Raw genomic sequence first — 19074 nt, forward strand, 5'->3', positions numbered from 1 at the left:
GGGAAATGTAGTCAAAGTGGGTGAAAGTAGTCAAAACATAAAAGCTTCCAGTTATAAGTTCTGAGGATGTAGTGTATAGCATGGTAACTGTAGTTAACAATACTGCATTGTGTATTTGAAAGTTGCTAAAATATTAGATCTTAAAAGTTCTTGGGCACCTAGGTGGCTCAGTCAGTTAAGCATCTGCCTTTGGCTCAGGTCATGATCCCCGGGTCCAAGGACTGAGTCCCGCATCAGGCTCCCAGCTCAGTGGAGAGTCTGCTTCTCCCTCTGCCCTTCACCCTGCTTGTGCTCTCTCTAGCTCTCTCTCTCTCAAATAAATAAATAAATAAATCTTTAAAAAAAAAGTTCTTATCACAAGAAAAAATTTATAACTTGATGTGATTGATGTTAACTAAACCTACTGTGGTAATCATTTTGCAATACATACATATATCAAATCCTTATATGTAAACCTTGGACTAATACAAAGATATATGTCAATTATATCTCAATAAGACTGGGAAAAAATGGCAAAGGGCTGAACACTAAACACTGTCTTAAACTTGTTTCCTTAATCAAATATAATCATAAATTAAATTGAATGAAAACTTCAATATTTAAAAATAAATCTTTCAAAGATGACGATATTACAAACACATCTTCATATTTTAGCTTCATTCCAGTGTCTCAAATAAAAGTCAAAGAATATGAGAATCTTACCAACATGGCCTCCTCCAATGGTGTAGGTCTTCCCGGATCCAGTTTGTCCATAGGCAAAAACAGTTGCATTATAGCCCTCAATGAGTGACAACACTAGTGGTTTTATACATGTATTATAAACTTCATCTTGAGTGGAATTTTTGCCAAAAACAAAATCAAAAGTAAAGACTCTATCTCTCCCAATGACAATTTGCTGGGTGTTTGGAATAACTCTCACACAAGCTTGATGATTATGAAGAACTTCTTTGCACAGCAGAGGTCGGATTCTTACAGCAACTTTTACTGGTATTTCTTCCATAGCAGCTTAGATTTTAACTTTCTACTTAATATTCAGTATCTAGTGTGAGAAATATCCATTTTATGTAAGATCTGGACTCCTGTGTATCAAAATAAAAACAAAACTTAATTATGGACTTCTTTATCCTAATAAACTAAGCATCTTCTAAAACAAAGTCAATTAAAGCAGGTTTTGTTCCATTGAGAGACAGTTACAACAAGTAAATCTGTCTTATAAAAATATACCTATAATTTACAGATGATATGAAATGTCTGGATTTGCTACAAAACAATCTAAGGGGTAGGCGCCATGAGTTGGCAAATGATGAAGCTAAGAGATAAGTGCCTAGGATTCCATCATGCCATTCTTTCTGCAGCAGTAATATGTTTCCCAGTTCACTAATCTAAATATTGAATAACTGAGGAGTTAGAAAATTAAGGCAAGGAAATAACTGAGTAATTGTACACATGTGTTGAAAGCAAACCCTTTATTAGATTTTATAGCTATATCTCTTTGCCACAAATATTAGAGATAAATCCAAGAAAACAGTTTTAAGGATTTCTATAACTTTAAATCATTTCTTTTCAAAAATAATCAGAACTAACTGAAAAACTGCTTTTCCACTCCTCACTTATGTTGTACTTGTTTCTGAAAATCGCTGGTAGAATTAATATATTAAAAATTAAATTGGATTTGCAACGATGTGGATGGAACTAGAGGGTATTATGCTAAGTGAAATAAATCAATCAGAGAAAGACAAGTATCATATGATCTCACAGATATGTGGAATTTGACAAACAAGGCAGAGGATCATAGGGGAAGGGAAGGAAAAATGAAACAAGACGAAACCAGAGAGGGAGACAAACCATAAGAGAGTCTTACTCTCAAGAAACAAACTGAGGGTTGCTGGAGTGGAGGGGGGTGGGAGAGATGGGGTGGCTGGGTGACGGACATTGGGGAGGGTATGTGCTATGGTGAGCACTGTGAACTGTGTAAGACTGATGAATCACAGACCTGTACCCCTGAAACAAATAATATATGCTAATAAAAAAAAAAAGAAAAAAGAAAAAGAAACACAAATCAAGAAAGCCATGGGGGGGGGGAACCTAAGTTGGTAGCTATACTTACAATGAACCTGAAAAATAAATTAAGAAAACAATTCCATTTATAGTAGCATCAAAAAGGATAAAATACTTGGAAATAAAAATTTAATGAAAGACATGTAAAACTTATACTCTGAAGACTATAAAATATTGTTAAAGAAAGTAAAGAAGATCTAAATACATCAAAAAACATCTCATGTTCGTGGGTTGAAAGACTTAAAACACTGTTAAGATGACAATATTCCCCAAATTTTTATCTACAGATTCAATGCAACGCCTATCAGAATCCCAGCTGACTTCTTTGTAGAAATTGACAAGCTGATCCTAAAATTCTTTTTTTTAAAGATTTTATATATTGATTGATCCTAAAATTCATACGGAAATTCAAGGGACACAGAATAGCTAAAATAATATTGAAAAAGAACAAAGTCAGAGGACACACTTCCCCAAGTCTAAAGACAAGCAACAGGAATCAAGACAGTATGATACTGGTATAAGACAAACTTAAAGATCAATGGAAAAGAACTGAGAATCAGAAATAAATCCCTATATATTTTTTTAAGATTTTATTTATTTGTCAGAGAGAGGGGAGAGAGAGCACAAGCAGGGGGAGTGGCAGGCAGAGGGAGAAGCAGGCTCCCAGCCAAGCAAGGAGCATGACCTGAGCCAAAGGCAGATGCTTAACCAACTGAGCTACCCAGGTGTCCCAATAAATACTCATATTTATGGGCAAATGATTCTTGTCAAGAGCGCCAAGACAATTCAGTGGGGGAAAGAACAGGCTTTTCAATAAACGGTTGACACAAACTGGATATCCACATGCATAAGAATGAAATTGGACTCCTACTTCACATCATATACAAAGTTAACTCAAAATCATTCGCAGACCTAAGTGTAAGAGCTAAAACTCATAAAACTCTTAGAAGAAAACATAGGGGTAATTCTTGGTAACCTTGGGTTTGGCAACGGTTTCTCAGGTATAACATCAAAAGCAAAAGCAATAAGCTTTATAAGGAAGAACAGATGAAATGAATTTGAGCAAATTTAAATCTTTTGTTCCTCAAAGATATGAAAAATGGCTAATAAGCACATGCAAAGATGCTCAACATCATTAGCCAGCAGGGAAATGCAATCAAACCCACAATAAGGTATCACTTAACACCTGTCAGAATGGCTAGAATCAAAAGACAAGAAATAACAAGTGTTAGCAAGAATGTGGAGAAAAAGGAACCCTCAAGCATGATCGGTGGGAATGTGAACTAGTGCAGTCACTCTGGAAAACAGTATGGCGCTTCCTCAAAACATTAAAAATAGAACTACCCTATGATCCACTAATTGCACTACTGGGTATTTTACCCAACGAATACAAAAACACTAATTCAAAAAGATCTATGTACCACTATGCTTATTAGCATTATTTACAATAGCCAAGATATGGAAGCAACCCAAGTGTCCATCAACAAATTAATGGAGGGCGCATGGGTGGCTCAGTCGGTTAAGCGTCTGCCTTCAGCTCAGGTCATGATCCTGGGGTCCTGGGATCGAGTCCCACATCGGGCTCCCTGCTCCGTGGGAAGCCTGCCTCTCTCTCTCTCTCTGCCTCTCTGTGTCTTATGAATAAATAAATAAAATCTTTAAAAATAAAAATAAAAATAAATTAATGGATAAAGAAGATGTGGTATATATATGCAATGGAATATTACTCAGCCATAAAAGTGAATGAAATCCTGCCATTTGCAACAACATGGATGAACCTAGAGGGTATTATGTTAAGTGAAATAAGTCAGACAGAGAAAGACAAATACCATATGATTTTTTCCTTTCTTTTTAATGTTTATTTATTTAAGTAACCTCTACACCCAATGTGGGGCTCGAGTCTCACGTGTGAGACTAAGAATTGCATGCTCAACAGACTGAGCCAGCCAGGTGCCCCCCATATGATTTCCCTTATATGTAGAATCTAAAAAAACAAAACAAACAAATAAACAAATAAAAAGCAGAATCAGACCCATAAATACAGAGAAAAAACTGATGGTGGCTGGCAGGTAGCAGGTTGTGGGGTGGGCAAAATGGGTGAAGGGCAGTGGGAGATACAGTCTTCCAGTTATGAAATGAATGAGTCACAGGGATAAAAAGCACAGCATAGGGTCAATGGTATTGCAATAGCATTGTACAATGACAGATCATAGCTGCACTAGTGGTGAGCACGGCATGCCATATAGACTTGTCTGTACACCTGAAACTAATGTAACACTGTGTGTTAAATACACTTCAATTTTTAAAAAGGTGGATATTAATATTTAAAAAAATTTTTTTAAGACAGATCAAAACAAGTGTTGGTGAGGGGTGCCTGGGTGGCTCAGTCAGTTCAAGTGTTGGTGAGGGGCACCTGGGTGGCTCAGTCAGTTGGGCGTCTACCTTTGGTTCAAGTCATGATTCCGGAGTCCCGGGATCGAGCCCGCATCGGGCTCCCTACTCAGTGGGGAGTCAGCTTCTCCCTCTCACCCTCCTGCCTCTGGTGCTCTCTCTCTCCCACTCTCTCTCTCAAATAAATAAATAAAATTTAAAAAACAAAACAAAACAAGTGTTGGTGAGAACATATAGAATACGGAAACATCACATACTCCAGATGGAAATGTAAAAGGCGAAAGATTTATGCGATCTGAAGAGAAACCAGAGTATCCAGATGGAAATGTAAAATGATGCAGCCAGCTTTGGAAAAGAGTCTTCCACAGTATCATTAAGTAGCCTAGTAGAGCATTAATAGACTAAAAAAACATTTTCAGCCCTACTTGCTATGGAAATGTTAATACATATTTAATATTCACTAGCCTTTAAAAAACTCTGCAGCAGTACTGTGCATTATAATTTTGTGAGTGGACAGTCTGAAAAGGATCACAATAACAAATACATCACTCTAAAAGCCCACTGAGAGTAAAAAAGAAAAAAATCAGCTCCCTTGGGCTGCAAAATCCTGAGTCAACATGCTATATTTAATGGCCACAATAAAGAGATGCACCTAACCTTGGCAGTTTTAATCATTCTAACTAAAGTCAGCTGTGAAAAAATACTCATATGTATGATATACCTTTTCTTGGATCCTAAAGGACTCCGCAATCACTTGGTACTAGAAACTTTTCCAAATAAACTACAAGGATGCTGTATGAGTTGGTTCTTCCAAATGTCTTTAAACATCTACATTTGAAGTTTTTATTATACAGATTATTTTTTTTATTTATGCCATTACGTTAAAACAAAAGTCATGGTCTTTGTTAAGCCAAACCTATTTCCAACAAAACTGCTAATAAAAGGTGCACTGTAACTGGGATATTTTCACTTTCTTGGTTTTTATAATGGGAAAATTTTGCTAAAAAGGCAAAAGAAATTCTATCTTTTCTAATAAATAAGATCCCCTAAATCTATGGCTTGCCAAAAATTAGTATCCAAGAATTTAAGTATTAAAAAATCCATAGTTGGGGCGCCTGGGTGGCTCAGTCGTTAAGTGTCTGCCTTCCGCTCAGGTCATGATCTCAGGGTCCTGGGATCGAGCCCCGCATCGGGTTCCCTGCTCCGCAGGCACCTGCTTCTCCCTCACCCACTCCCCCTGCTTGTGTTCCCTCTCTCACTGTGTCTCTGTCAAATAAATAAATAAAATCTTAAAAAAAAATCCATAGCACTTAAACTTTAGATTCTGATCAACTGCAGTCATCAGAAGCATATGTATTATGTCACCAATAAAAGTAAAGAAAGGTGAAATCTGATTGGCTGGTAATATTTAGGCATACTCCCTGGAGTTTTGAAATCGGAGAAAGGCAAGAGAATCTTTGATCACTGATGCCATGTCGCTGATCAAAAAGAAGTGTCTCCAAATACTGTTGCCATCCAGTGCCCGTGATTTTTCAGAAGTAGTGGTTGTCTAAAAATTTTGGTTTGCTAATATTTCCGTAAGAAACCTCCCAGCAAATGGACAGTGAATCGCAAAAGTATCTCAGAAAAGGTCACAAATGCATAAATAACTAGAGAGAGAATAGAGAACGTAAAGTGGAAAAACAAAAATTTGAAAACTTGGAGGGGGCGAAGGGTTATTTAAAAGGTGTTTCAACGAAAGAACCTGGGCACCGTTCTTTCTCAACGAAACCTGCCTCTGAGGGAGGAGACTTTCAGACTTCTACGGCGCTTGGGTTGCACCAAAGTTTCAATATCCGCATGGAAAAAGGAGGCCGGTGACAAAACGAAACCCCCATGAGGGTGGGCCTTCCCATCCCCTTCAGCTCCCGCAGCTGGAAGCGCCAGAAACACAGGATCTGACTTAGTGAGGTTCCGTCCGGCGTTCCCGCGCGTCCCTAATCCCCGGGCCCTTCTATCTCACGGGGGACCCCACTTCCCCCGGCCGTTCGGCGGGGTTCCCGGCACCGACCCCAGCCCCCTCCGGCGCCCTCCTCGGCTGTGCAGGCGCCCCAACCGCCCCCCACCCCACGAGCCGTCCCGCAGCGGCGCCCGACCCCCCACCTCTGGGCGGCGCCCCCTCTCCGCAACGGCGGGCTGGAGCGCGGGCGCGGCGGACAGTAGGGCGGGAGGGCGCCGCACCGCACCGTGCCCCGCCAGGCCGGCCCTCCACTCACTGACCAGCTCGAGAAAGCCCCGGTCTCCGGCGGCTAGCCCAGGGCAGGACTACCCAGCTTCGCTCCGCCCGGCCGCCGCCGCCGCCGCCGCTCGGGCCTTTTGTTGTCACGGGTTCTCCCGGCAACCGGCGAAACCAGTCCCGGACGCGCCCCCTCCCGGCCGGGCGCTCCGCCGCGCCCCAGACCCCGCCCCCGACGAGGCCGGTCCCCGGCAAGCCCCGCCCCCACAAGCCCCGCCCCACCGAGGGGGAGGCCAGCTCCGGGCGTGGCTACAAAGCCAACTCACTGGGACCTGTCGCAGAGTGCGGAACCAAAGTAACTCTCCGCCGGTTTGCAAAATGAATGTGAGAAAGACTCACGTTGTTTCAGTATTTTTGCAGCCAATTCCATTTCTTTTTATTGCAGTAAAGTTCACATAACATACATCAAACCGTTTTAACGTGTACATTAGGCATTCACAAAGTTGTGCAACCATCACCTCTGGTTCCAAAACATTTTCATCACTCCAAAAGGAAATCCCCGTGTCAATGAACAGTCACTCCCATTCCCCTCTCCCACAGTCCCTGGCAACCACCAGTCCGCTTTCTCTGTATCGATTTACCTGTTTGGGGCATTTTTGATTCACCAAATCATACAATTTGTGGCCTTTTGTGTCCGGCTTCTTTTGCTAAACAGTGTTTTCCTCGTCCACCCATGTTGTAGCATGTATCAGTAATTTTATTCCTTTTTTTGCTGAATAATATCCCATTGTGTGGGCATACCACATTTTATTTATCAGTTCATCACTTGATGGACATGCGAGCTGTTTCCACTTTTTGGCTAATATGAATAATGCTGTTAGGAACTTTCACGTACCAGTATTTGTTTAGTATCTGTTCTCAGTTCTTTTGGTATAGACTTAGGAATGGGATTGCCAGGTCATATGATAATTCTATGTTTAACTTTTCCAATCTAGTTTTAAATGCCTTAATGCCTCCCCTTAAAGAGGGGATGGTTTGCCCAACTCCTTTGCCTGAGTTAAGAGATAAGTTGGAAAGAAGAACTTCATTAGAAAGTTTGAGGTCAATGGGGCACCTGGGTGGCGCAGTCGTTTTGGCTCAGGTCCTGATCTCGGGGTTGTGAGATCAAGCCCCGCATGGGGCTCCATTTCTGGAGCCAGGCTCTGTGCTTCAAGCCCGGAGTCTGCTTAAGACTCTCTCTCCCTCTGCCCCTCCTCCACCTCTCTCTAAAATAAATAAATAAATATAAAATAAATAAATAAAAAGAAAAGAAAGAAAGTTTGAGGTCAAAATGGAGGTAGTTGAAGTCCACGTTCAAAGCCATGGAGATATTACCTTTAGTAGCTGAAACGAGAAAGTGCTGTCCAGAGAGACACAATCTTGCTGAGGAGACCCTTTGGAGCCTACAGCTGGGTTTGAGTTGGTTGGTACCCAGGCTTCAGAAAAAAGGATAATATTGTTCATATGAGACTAGGAGAAGAATTATTTGACTGCTCTTGAAAAGAAATGAGTAAGATGGAGAGAGGGGAAGGTGTTGGGAAGAGGCTGAAGCAGAGAGGAGGGAGAAGACAGCTGGTAAGGGAGGTTCAGGAAGAATGGAAATGGCTAACAGGGATCCTTAGGCTGTATGCTGAGAGGTGTGCAAAGTGAACCCTTCCTCCCTCTCTCCGGCAAAATCTTCAGTAAAGTCAGCATTGCTAACTGAGGCATTTGTGACTGAGGGTTTTTTGTAGGAACTTAAAGATATGCCAGTCCCCAAGTCCAGTCTAGTGCTGGACAAAACCAGAGATTGGCCCTGTGGACCTGGAAGGCAGAAGATTAGAAGAAAACTGAAGTCTGGCTTGCATGCCAATGGCATTTTGCTTCACTAATAAACCAAGCAATGCAAATTAAAATAATAAACCATTCTCACCTGTAAAGTTGGCAGCAACTTTTCATAATGTAACCCACAAGCATTTGGCAAGAGTCACTTTTATACATAATCCCACCTCTTGTCATCTCTCTGAGAAAATAGATACATGGATAAAGAATGACATGCTTGGGGCGCCTGGGTGGCTCAGTTGGTAAAGCGTCTGCCTTTGGCTCAGGTCATGATCCTAGGGTCCTGAATCCGGCTCTCTGCTCAGCAGGAAGTCTGCTTCCCCTCTCCCTCTGCCCTTTCCCCCTTCCCACTTGTTCTGTCTCTCTCAAACAAATAAAATCTTAAAAAAAAAAGAATCGTGTGCAAGAATGTTTATTATACTATTTGTAATAGCAAAAACTTGGAAATTACATAAATGTTCAATGAAAGGGATTGATAAATTAATGGTACATTTATAAAATAGTATTATCTATTCATTGAAACTCATGTTTACAAAAAATTGGTATAGGAAAATGCTTCAAATAAGGATACAAAATAATACCAAGTTTTTTCACCTGAAGAATTGGGATAAAACTCATCCCTACTTCACAGGGTTGTTGTGAGGTTTGAAAGTAGGAATAATTACTCAAAAATTGTTAGGTAGCTAGAATGACAATAATTTTTTCAATTTCGTTCAGGGGAGAAATTCACATGTAAGAACACAAGATAGTAAAAATATTCAACAAAATTCACCAAAATGATAACCATCAGCAATACTGGGTTAAAGTCATTTTTATAGTTGAATCAATTAGTCTTGGTTCCAAGGAACAAAAACCAACTCTGGGTTACTTAAAAATAAAAAAAGACTTTGTTGAAAAGTTTATCGTTAGTGTGCTTTATGTTACAAGTAACAGAAACCCCAAATCAGATTATCTTGAATAAGAAAATATATTTCATATAAGTTCATACAGTTCATATAAGTTGAAGTGAAATGTGAAAAAAAATTGTCTTAGAATCAATGAAATGGGACAAATTCCCACATATTCATGGGCTTATTTGAGGGGTTCTTTATTCTCTTGCATTGATCAATTCTCCAGCATCCGCAGAGACCATGTTTTATTTATTTTTATGTCCACATTGTTGAGCATAGTCAGTATTTAATAGATAGTAAATATTAAGCTCATTGCAGAGATTCAGTAAGTGTTTACAGAAATTTAAAAAATCAAAACCAGAAAACAAGTAATTTGCTCAATGCTACATGGTTGGTAAGTGGCAGAGGGAAGACTGCAGCCTATGTGTGTTGGATGACAAAGTCAATGCTGCCTCCCGAAAGGCTGAGCTGAGTTGTGGCTTTCTACATAATGCATCGCTCTAACTCGCTCACTCTCTAACAGTTTATTTGCTCAAATCAGGATCCAAACATGGTCCACATGTAGCATTGGATTGATATGGCCCTTCATTCTCTCATAATCAGTAACAGTTACCCTCTGCCTTTTTCAAATTTGTGGTTAAATACACATTACATGAAATTTTCCATCTTAACCATTTTTAAGTGTACAGTTCAATAGTGTTGAGGACATTCACACTGTTGTGCAACCAATCTCCAGAACTCTCTTTATTTTGCAAAACTCTATACTCGTTAAACAACAACTCAAGGTTCTCAAGATTCATCCATGTTGTAGCATGTGTCAGAATGTCCTTCCTTTTTAAGGCTGAGTAATATTTCAGTGTATGGATAGACTACATTTTGTTTGTCCGCCCATCTTCCATTGGACAATTAGGTTGTTTCCAACTTTTGACTATTGTGAGTAATGCTGCTATGAACAAGGGTGTGTACATATTTCTTCAAGATCCTGCTTTCAATTTTTTTGGATGTATACCCAAAAGTGTCATTGCTGGATCATGTAGTAATTCTATTTTTAATTTTTTGTGGAACTGCCATACTGTTTCCAGAGTGGCTGCGCCAATTTCCATTCCCACCAACAGTGCACAAGGGTTCCCTTTTCTCCACACCCATGCCAATTCCCGCCTTTAAAACACACACAGACAAACAAACAAATGATCTATTGAAAAAACAGTGCCCATTTGTCCTTTAGAACATCTCACATTCTTAGATTTGGCAATTGCATCTTTGTGTTGTCATTTCATTTTACCTTGTTCTTGTATTTCCTACATTTCCTGAAAACTAGTAGTTAGATCTAGATTCCTGATTAGATTCAGGTTCAATTTTTCTGCCAAGAATAATTCATACACAGGACTGTGTACTTCCTATTGCAACACACCAGGAGGCACATAGTGTCTGCATATCCCACTTTCAGTGTTGTTAAAAATTACAAGTGAGGGGCGCCTGGGTGGCTCAGTTGGTTAAGCGACTGCCTTCGGCTCAGGTCATGATCCTGGAGTCCCAATATCGAGTCCCGCATTGGGCTCCCTGCTCAGCAGGGAGTCTGCTTCTCCCTCTGACCCTCCCCCCTCTCATGCTCTCTCTCTATCTCATTCTCTCTCTCAAATAAATAAATAAAATCTTTAAAAAAAAAAAAATCTTAAAAAAAAAAAAAATTACAAGTGAGGGGCGCCTGGGTGGCTCAGTCGTTAGGCGTCTGCCTTTGGCTAGGGTCGTGGTCCCGGGGTCCTGGGATCGAGCCCTGTATCTGGCTCCCTGCTCCACCGGAAGCCTGCTTCTCCCTCTCCCACTCCCCCTGCTTGTGTTCCCTCTCTTGCTGTCTCTCTCTCTGTCAAATAAATAAATAAAATCTTTAAAAAAAATAAAATAAAATAAAAATTACGAGTGAGTTCAGATGCCTCCAGCCTAATCCATCCATTTAAAAAGTTCCCCATTAACATTTTACCTAATGGTTTTAACAGACACTGATGATCATTTTCTGGATCTATTATTTTATTAGGGCTTCCAAAATGGTAATGTTCTAATTCTAATATCCTTTTTCACATTTATTAGCTGGAATTGTTATATAAGAAGAGCTTTCCCTCTATTGGGTTATCCTGAAAATAGTACAGCAGTTAGGAATGACACGATGCATGCTTGATTTTTTTTTCCCTTTCACTGATTGATTTTGAGAATAATGAACTGGTCCCTACCAAGCTCTAAAGTCAACCAATAGGGTTCTTCTTTTGGAGTGGGGGCAGAGTGATTATGAACTCATAGGTTTTATATTTTTTACTTGCCGTCCAAAGGCCATTTTCACCACTCCTCAAAGTATTTCTAGACTTCTTATTAAACACCATTGGGAGCTATTGCTTCTTTTCATTTTAACTCAGCCTTCATCAAAGTTACTGAGCCTTAATAATTGAATTCCATTCCCACAACCAAAGAATACTAATTAATTCATCTACCAACCAATCCTTAGTCTATCCTGAGAACATTAAAATCGAATATTGAAGGAAGGGAGTTACTAGGTTTTTCCCACCTCCAGACAGGAAATTGGATTATTTCTTTCCTTGGATCAATTCAGAATGCAGCCTTACCCTTTTCCTAGCTCTTCCTCGGCAGTTGCCAACTTGAAATGATCCCCATCTGCCGAAGAATTCTGAACATACAAAGGTGTAGAAGACAAGGTTTTGGGGCTACCTACCATTCCTCTTCCTTTCTAGAAGCAGACCCCCTCTCTATTTCTTCAAGAACTGCCCCTGCTCCACCTGGTAGGCCAGCCAATTACTTGGCCTTTGCCTCAGGCCACAGGGACCTGGGACCTAAGCCAGGCTTGTCAGCCAAGCCCCGGATTTTTGCTTGTGCTACTGGCAAAGATTTGCATTCTGTGGCCTGGAATCACTAGCTATTAGAGTGATCTCCTCCAACAGAGCAAAAAAGAAATACAAGATGTGGTCTTTGTGCATTTTAATCCCTGGACCATAACTGGGTATGGTGAAGGCCAGCTCTTTCCCTGGACTTATCTGGGTTTTGGGGTGGTTTTTTTATCATTACATTTCCTTTTTCATTAAGCTGGTTTCAGTCTGGTTTCTTTCACTTGAAACTAAAAGATCCTAAACCCAGTGGGATAAATCAAAACAGAAAGGAAAAAGAAAAGAAGGAATGTAGTTTATAGGAAAAAGAGAAACTTCGATGAATGCCACAATAATGTATTTCTACAAACTTCCAATGACTTGAGTCAGTGAATTTTATACGGGAAAGGAATCTTGCAAATGATTTAATGTTGCCATGCATTTATTAATTTTTTATTTTATATTCAATATTCTTGAGTTAGACAAGAGTTATTTTGCCACATTACTTATTCATACCTGTATTAGGGTTCTCCAGAGAAACGGAACCAATAGAATATATAGAGATAAAGATAGACATAGATATATAATCTATATCTATCCATCCATCAATCCATCTAGACAGAGAGAAAGTGAGATTTATTTTAAGGAATTGGCAGGGTGCTGGCAAGCCCAAAACCTGGTGGGCAAGCTAGCAAACTGGATATTCAGATAAGAATTGATGTTATAGTCTTCAGACCAAAATCTGCAGGCCAGGGGTCCCTGGGTGGGTCAGTCAGTTAAGCATTTGACTCTTGATTTTGGCTCAGGTCATGATCTCAGGGTCAGCCCACATTGGGCTTCATGCTGGGTGTACAGCCTGTTTAAGGTTCTCTCTCTCCCTCTCCCTCCCTTCCTCCCCACTTTCCCCGCCCCCAAGTGCTTGTGCATGCACACACTCTCTCTTTCCCTCTAAAAGAAAAAATAAAAAAATAAAGAATAAAAATAAAATCTGCATGCCAGCAAGTGGAGAACTGAGGCAGGATTTCTATGTTTCAGTCTTGAGGTAGAGTTGTTTCTTCTTCTGAAAAACCTGGTTTTGCTCTTAAGGCCTTCAACTGATTGGATGAGGCCCACCCATTCAATAGAGTGTAGCTGCTTTATTCCTCTATTGATTGTAAATGTCAATCACATCTAAAAAGGACCTGCACAGCAACATCTAGACTGGTGTTTGACCAAAAACTGGGCACTGTAGCCTAGCCATATAAAATTAACCACCACAGTCTCATCCTACCTCATCCTATAAATGATTTGAGGCATGCATACATTCTACAAAATGATTAAAAAAGGAAATTGTAACCAGAACTAAAAAATCGGAGTTAGATTATCCCATTTCATATGTGAATTAAACAGGCACAGAGATTTTAGCTGATTTGTTCAAAAGTTGATGACAGAACCAAGGCAGGGAGCATATAATGATTCCCCTGAGGGGAGCCCAGAACTTTGGATCCTAACTCTAGACATTTTATACTGTGGAGAACTCACAACTCTAGACTTCCTTACTTTGAGAGTCATTACCTCCCATGGTTTGGGAACAAATAAAATAAATGAGCAAATAAAAATGTTGCCCAGGCCATGACAGCCTACTTTGTTTCCAGCCAATACCCAAGCACAAGAAAGGGTTGATGGTGACAATGTTCAACTTTACCTGGACTCTGTATTTCCAGAAAACAGTGACATTAAGAAATCTCTCCAACCTTTTGTTTAATGAAATCCCGCACCCTTTTATGTTCTGGGAAACAGTCTATCCAAAAGGAGCACCCTTCTCTAAGTGACTTAAACAAGGCTATTAACTCTTTCTCACGTTTCCCTTGTTTACCTGTGACAAGGCCCAACACAGATCCTTCCCCTTTTGCTTAAACCTGCTAACACAGCCAGACACTGCCTCTCTAATCCCTCATTCTTTGTGTTGTTAATGATTAGCTGAGGTTAGAACCGTCTGTCCCCCTGAAACCAGCTAGACAGCGAGATAAGCACTGGGAAATCCCGTTCAGTGAAGTGAGCCTTCTGACTGCAAAACAACCCCACCTGTAAATTCCCTCCCCCCCAACCTGTAACGTGTCTACTCCTCCCTAGAAAAGTCTAAGGCACCACCACCCTGCCAGGAGACTCTAATCTTTGGATCTGGGATGTTCTTCATGGTGCAATGTGCGGTACAAGACCAACTTCCTTACTTGAGCAGGTTTTGTCTTTGACAATGGCATCCACCCAACGGCTAAGAATCAAAAACCAAAGTTAAAAAAAAAAGAAAGAAAAAGAAAAAGTGACCTAAGTACACTGAGAGAGATGGGTCACAGATACAAGGAAAAAGGTGGTGAAGTTGCCTCAAGGCTGATTCCTACAGCATCTGCTGTGGTTCATTCAACCTGTACCTCCTCAACCAGATTATTAAAGCATGACCCATTCAGCCTCAGGGGAGGGAGCACGGGGAGGGAGCTCAATAAATGATTTCTGAATGAAATCGAATGAAACCTATTCATTTCTTTAGTGCTAGCCAGGGGGAAGGTGAAGGTTGTGAAAGGAACGAACGCAGCCCTTGGGAAAGCTGGCCCTCACAGCACCCCATGGTATGCTCCTGTTGAACAGTCTCCCAGAATACCAACATCAAGACTGAAAAAGTGAGATGAAATAAGGCTGCTTGATAATGTTGTCCAAGCACAGACAAAAACAAGGCCCTTGTGCCACACACACAGTACCAAACATCCTTCTATCTTGGTGAATGAGTGGCATCTGCTGGACGGCTTCCACTTCTTCCTTGCCCTAGCCCTCTCTTTACAGATGAGATTTACTGAGAGAGCCAAAGGTCCGATTGCCCGTTTTCTGACAGCATCCAATCTAGAGAGAGCACTGCATCCTTAGACCCTCCCCCAAATCATCCTCTTACTGGGACACTTCATGCAGTGACAAGTCATTAACCCAACCTGTTTGCTTCGGTGGGAGGGCACTGACTTGGTCCCATGGCCGACTTACTTGAGTTTATAGAGGGAGGCAAATCATCAGGCAGCCACTGAAGAATTTATGAAATATGAAAAAAAAAAAGCCAAAATGTTTTTGAACTTGTTACAGAGCAAAAGCTTTATTAAAAGGAATTGAGTCACAAAGGAATAAGAACTAATGTTGCAGGATTTCTTTTCCCTTAGTGCCAGAAGTTCTTGGTCCCGCCGCTTCGAGGAATGAAGAGGTAGATCAGATGAAGAGCGGTGGGCAGCAAAGCAAAGTTTATTGAGGGTTAATACAGAGCTCCCAAGGATGAAGGGGACCCGAGGAGGTTGCCGGTTTGGTGTTTAAATCTAGGGGGTTTTATGGGCTCTTTGGTGTGGGCTGTTTTAATCTGATTAATCCTCCATGAGCCTGTCACCCAACCAGGTTTTTGTCCACAGCTCATCTACCTATCAGGTCCTTGTTCAATGGGAAAGGGCGGAGGGCTCCTTCCAGGGTGGTGTTTCGTAGCCTTGGGGACCAAGAGGGCAGCCGCTCCCACCGCCCTAAGACAAGCCAGCCAGCCGCAGGTCACCACATCAAATTCTTTGTTTAAATATCCCACTGGCTGTTGAGCTGGCCCTGGGGCCTGGGTTAGGACACCCAAGCCCATCCCCTTCCTTTCTGTCTGGTACAAGTTTTAAGAGTTCCCAGTAGGAAGACTTAAAGCTGGGGCACCGAGTAAAGCCTAGAATAACAGGATGGGGTCTTTTTCCTTTTAAGGTTAGTTTCCTCTTAGGAGGGAGGGGGGATGCCCTTGTCCCCGTCTGCCTCTCTTCCAACTCTCCTTCATTACTAATGTTCCATCTCTGCTAGAAAACTAGTTTAGTGACAGTAATAAAGGAGAGTCAGGAGAAAGGCGCGGGGGACAAGGCTGCTGGCCCTTAGAGGAAACCACCCTTAAAAGGATTTTACACCACCCTGGAAGGAGCCCTCCACCCTTTCCCACGTGATAGGTAGATGACAAAAACCTGATTGGGTGACCGGCGCATGGAGGGTTAATCAGATGAAAACCGCCCGCCAGCAAGCCCATAAAAACCCCTAGACTTAGAAATGCCAGTGGCAGTCCTCTCGGGGTCCCCTCCCTCTGTGGGAGCTTTGTACTGTCACTCAATAAACTTCGCTGCCCACCACTCTTCGTCTGGTTTACGTCTTCATTCTTCCAAGTGGGGTGACCAAGAATCGCAGGCACCGAAGGAAAAGAAATCCTGTAACAACAGTAAACCAAGGACCTCTCTGAATGGAGGGCTGTGATGAGGGGACTCCTGGAGCTGTGCACATTTTCATTAACTGTTTTTAAGAGGGTGCGCAGAATGAATCAATACCACAAAAACAAAAACAAAAACCCTTTCCAGGGCACCTGGGTGGCTCAGTCGGTTAAGCGACCGCCGTCGGCTCAGGTCATGATCCTGGAGTCCCGGGATCGAGTACCGCATTGGGCTCCCTGCTCAGCAGGGAGTCTGCTTCTCCCTCTGACCCTCCTCCCTCTCATGCTCTCTGTCTCTCATTCTCTCTCTCGCAAATAAATAAATAAAATCTTAAAAAAAAAAAAAAACCCTTTCCAGATCCTATTTCAATATTCTCATCTTCCGGAATGCCGAGGGCCAGCTCCATGTTCATTATGTTCCCCCAGACCACCCTGAAATCCATCGAGGGGTACCCTTGCACAGACCCACAAAACCAACAATGTTAGAGCATTACCATTTTGCAATCCCCAGTGAAATAATAGGTCTGTAAAATAATCATCAGCTGTTAAAAACTGTGACGTGAAATGTTATTTAAATTCTTAGCCTGTATCAGGTATGAAAATCAGAAAATCCATGCATGGTGGTGAAAACTTGCTGTTTGCCAATATCCATCCATACTTCTTATATAGCTTGGCTGGTACCCAATGCCTACAAGAGAGACTACTCTCCTGTCCTCCCTGGCAGTTAGTTGTGGTCCATGTGACTAAGTTCTAGTCAGTGACATGAAAGCAAAAACACATGTGGTAGCAGCTAGAACCTTCTGGCAACCCCTGCCCTCTTCAGCTTCATTGCTTCTTCAATCCTGCTGCCCAGATTAGAACGTCATTTTGGGTCATGAGTCCAAGCTGTGCTCAATGGCACAAGAGAAAAGACAGCTGTGTCTTGGACACAAAAGTGCACCATTGGACCACCTTCCCTGTCTTTCCATGATGGATTAGGAAAACAGGAAGCCCAGGGCTGGCTGAGCCTTAAGAAGGAAGGGGAGAGAGGGGAGAGGAGAAGAGAGAGAAGTGGGAGGAGGAAGAAGAGAGAAAAAAGAGGAAGGGGAAGAAAGGGGACATGGGTAGGCAGGAGAGGGAGAGGGGCAGGAAGGCAGCAGGAGGAGGAGTCCCCTGAGAGCGGGTTAAGTTGCAAACTATTCATTTTGATACATTCTACTCCAAGTTACAGAAGACCCACTGAAAATGGTGGCAATCAGGCAATATGTCCATCACCTCAGGAATGAGGTCAGTAGCTGGGACAGGTGCAGCAGGGGAGGGGCGCCGGCTCTGGCTCCACACAAGCGCTACTAACAGCTTCAGGCATCGAGTTCAGACAGAACTCTGCTCAGAGGAAGAAGAGGGACCTTCTCCTCTATCTCTTTCTTCAAAGTGAAGAATCCTTTTCCCAGAAGCTTCCCCCGCAGACTTTCCTCCAATGTCACTGGCCAGGAGATTATATACCCATTACTAAAGCAATCACAGGCAGAGGATAGGATTATCAATAAACCTTTCATATTAAGCCAGTCTACCTTTTGAGATGAAGACGGGATCACCTTCCCTGAGTCACATAAGGGAGGGATAAAAACAAAGCACTGCTTATGGTGGTGCTAGTTGTGCAGTGCACAAGGGCGGGGGGGGGGTACCGGGAAAGGGGGAGGGGTGCGGGCCAGGCACCCTCACATTCAGTCACTGTCATTTGTAAGGTTAGTATGACAAATTTTCAGCAGATGGCAGTAAAGTGCTTGGGGAAAAGGATGCCTTTTCGAATTCACACAAAGTCACGGCGAGCTGACAAGGTTGGTAGCTAACAAAAATCAAGATTATGTTAGAAGGAAGGTGGGGCTGAAGGTGGGAAATGAGTGCTTGGTAGGCAACAAAATGTCTGCAACATAAAGCAAATAATCAAATTCACTTAAACCTTTTTTTTTTTTTAAAGTAGGCTCTACACCCAGCGTGGAGCCCAACAGCAGGGCTTAAACTCACAATCCTGAGATCAAGAGTTAGGATGCTTAACCAACTGAGCCACCCAGGCACCCCTCACTGTAAACCTTTTAAAATTATATGTGGTAAATTCTATTTTAATGAAATAATCCATTCCGGTTTAAGAAAAAAATTTAAAACCTTTATTCAATTTCAGTATAGTTACACTGAAAAAAAAAAAAAAGAAAAAAAAAGGAATATTAGATAGATTTCCTAAACTGAAAATCACTATGTGCAAAACCCACTGTCAATACCAATAAAAAGCTTAAAATAAACTGTCAAGATTGATTTATACAAAAGCCGCAGCATTCATACAGCTAAGACCCTACCCCCCCATATCAAAGGATCAAGGTATATAAGAAATTAGTACACCCTGAGAAAAGATACCAATTGAACGGATGAAATATTATCACTCATGACTAATCACATTATAAGGCATGATTAATTTTAAGAGATGTGAGATTTAAAGAGAGCATCACAATTCCTTCATTTTTCCTGTCATGTGCCCACAGAAAAGGAAAATACGATCAAAACTCAACAAGCAAAGGACAAAGTTGGGAATGCAGAGTG

At 41.7% G+C, this 19074-nt stretch overlaps 1 protein-coding gene across 4 annotated transcripts in view; it reads right to left on the reverse strand.

The window, feature by feature from the left end:
* KIF27 (kinesin family member 27) overlaps positions 1 to 6817 on the reverse strand; it is an 82927-nt gene extending 76110 nt beyond the window's left edge. For all 4 annotated transcript variants that reach the window (XM_036090576.2, XM_078061279.1, XM_078061280.1 and 1 more), the window contains exons 1-2: positions 6709 to 6817; positions 703 to 1079 (exon numbers count right to left, since the gene is read on the reverse strand). In XM_036090576.2, coding sequence (XP_035946469.1) covers positions 703 to 1000 — 298 coding nt within the window. In that variant the 5' untranslated portion in view covers positions 1001 to 1079; positions 6709 to 6817. The remainder of the gene's footprint in view (positions 1 to 702; positions 1080 to 6708) is intronic.
* Between the last annotated feature and the right edge of the window lie 12257 nt (positions 6818 to 19074).

This window comes from Halichoerus grypus, chromosome 14 (genome assembly GCF_964656455.1).
Source record: "Halichoerus grypus chromosome 14, mHalGry1.hap1.1, whole genome shotgun sequence".
Lineage (NCBI taxonomy): Eukaryota > Metazoa > Chordata > Mammalia > Carnivora > Phocidae > Halichoerus > Halichoerus grypus.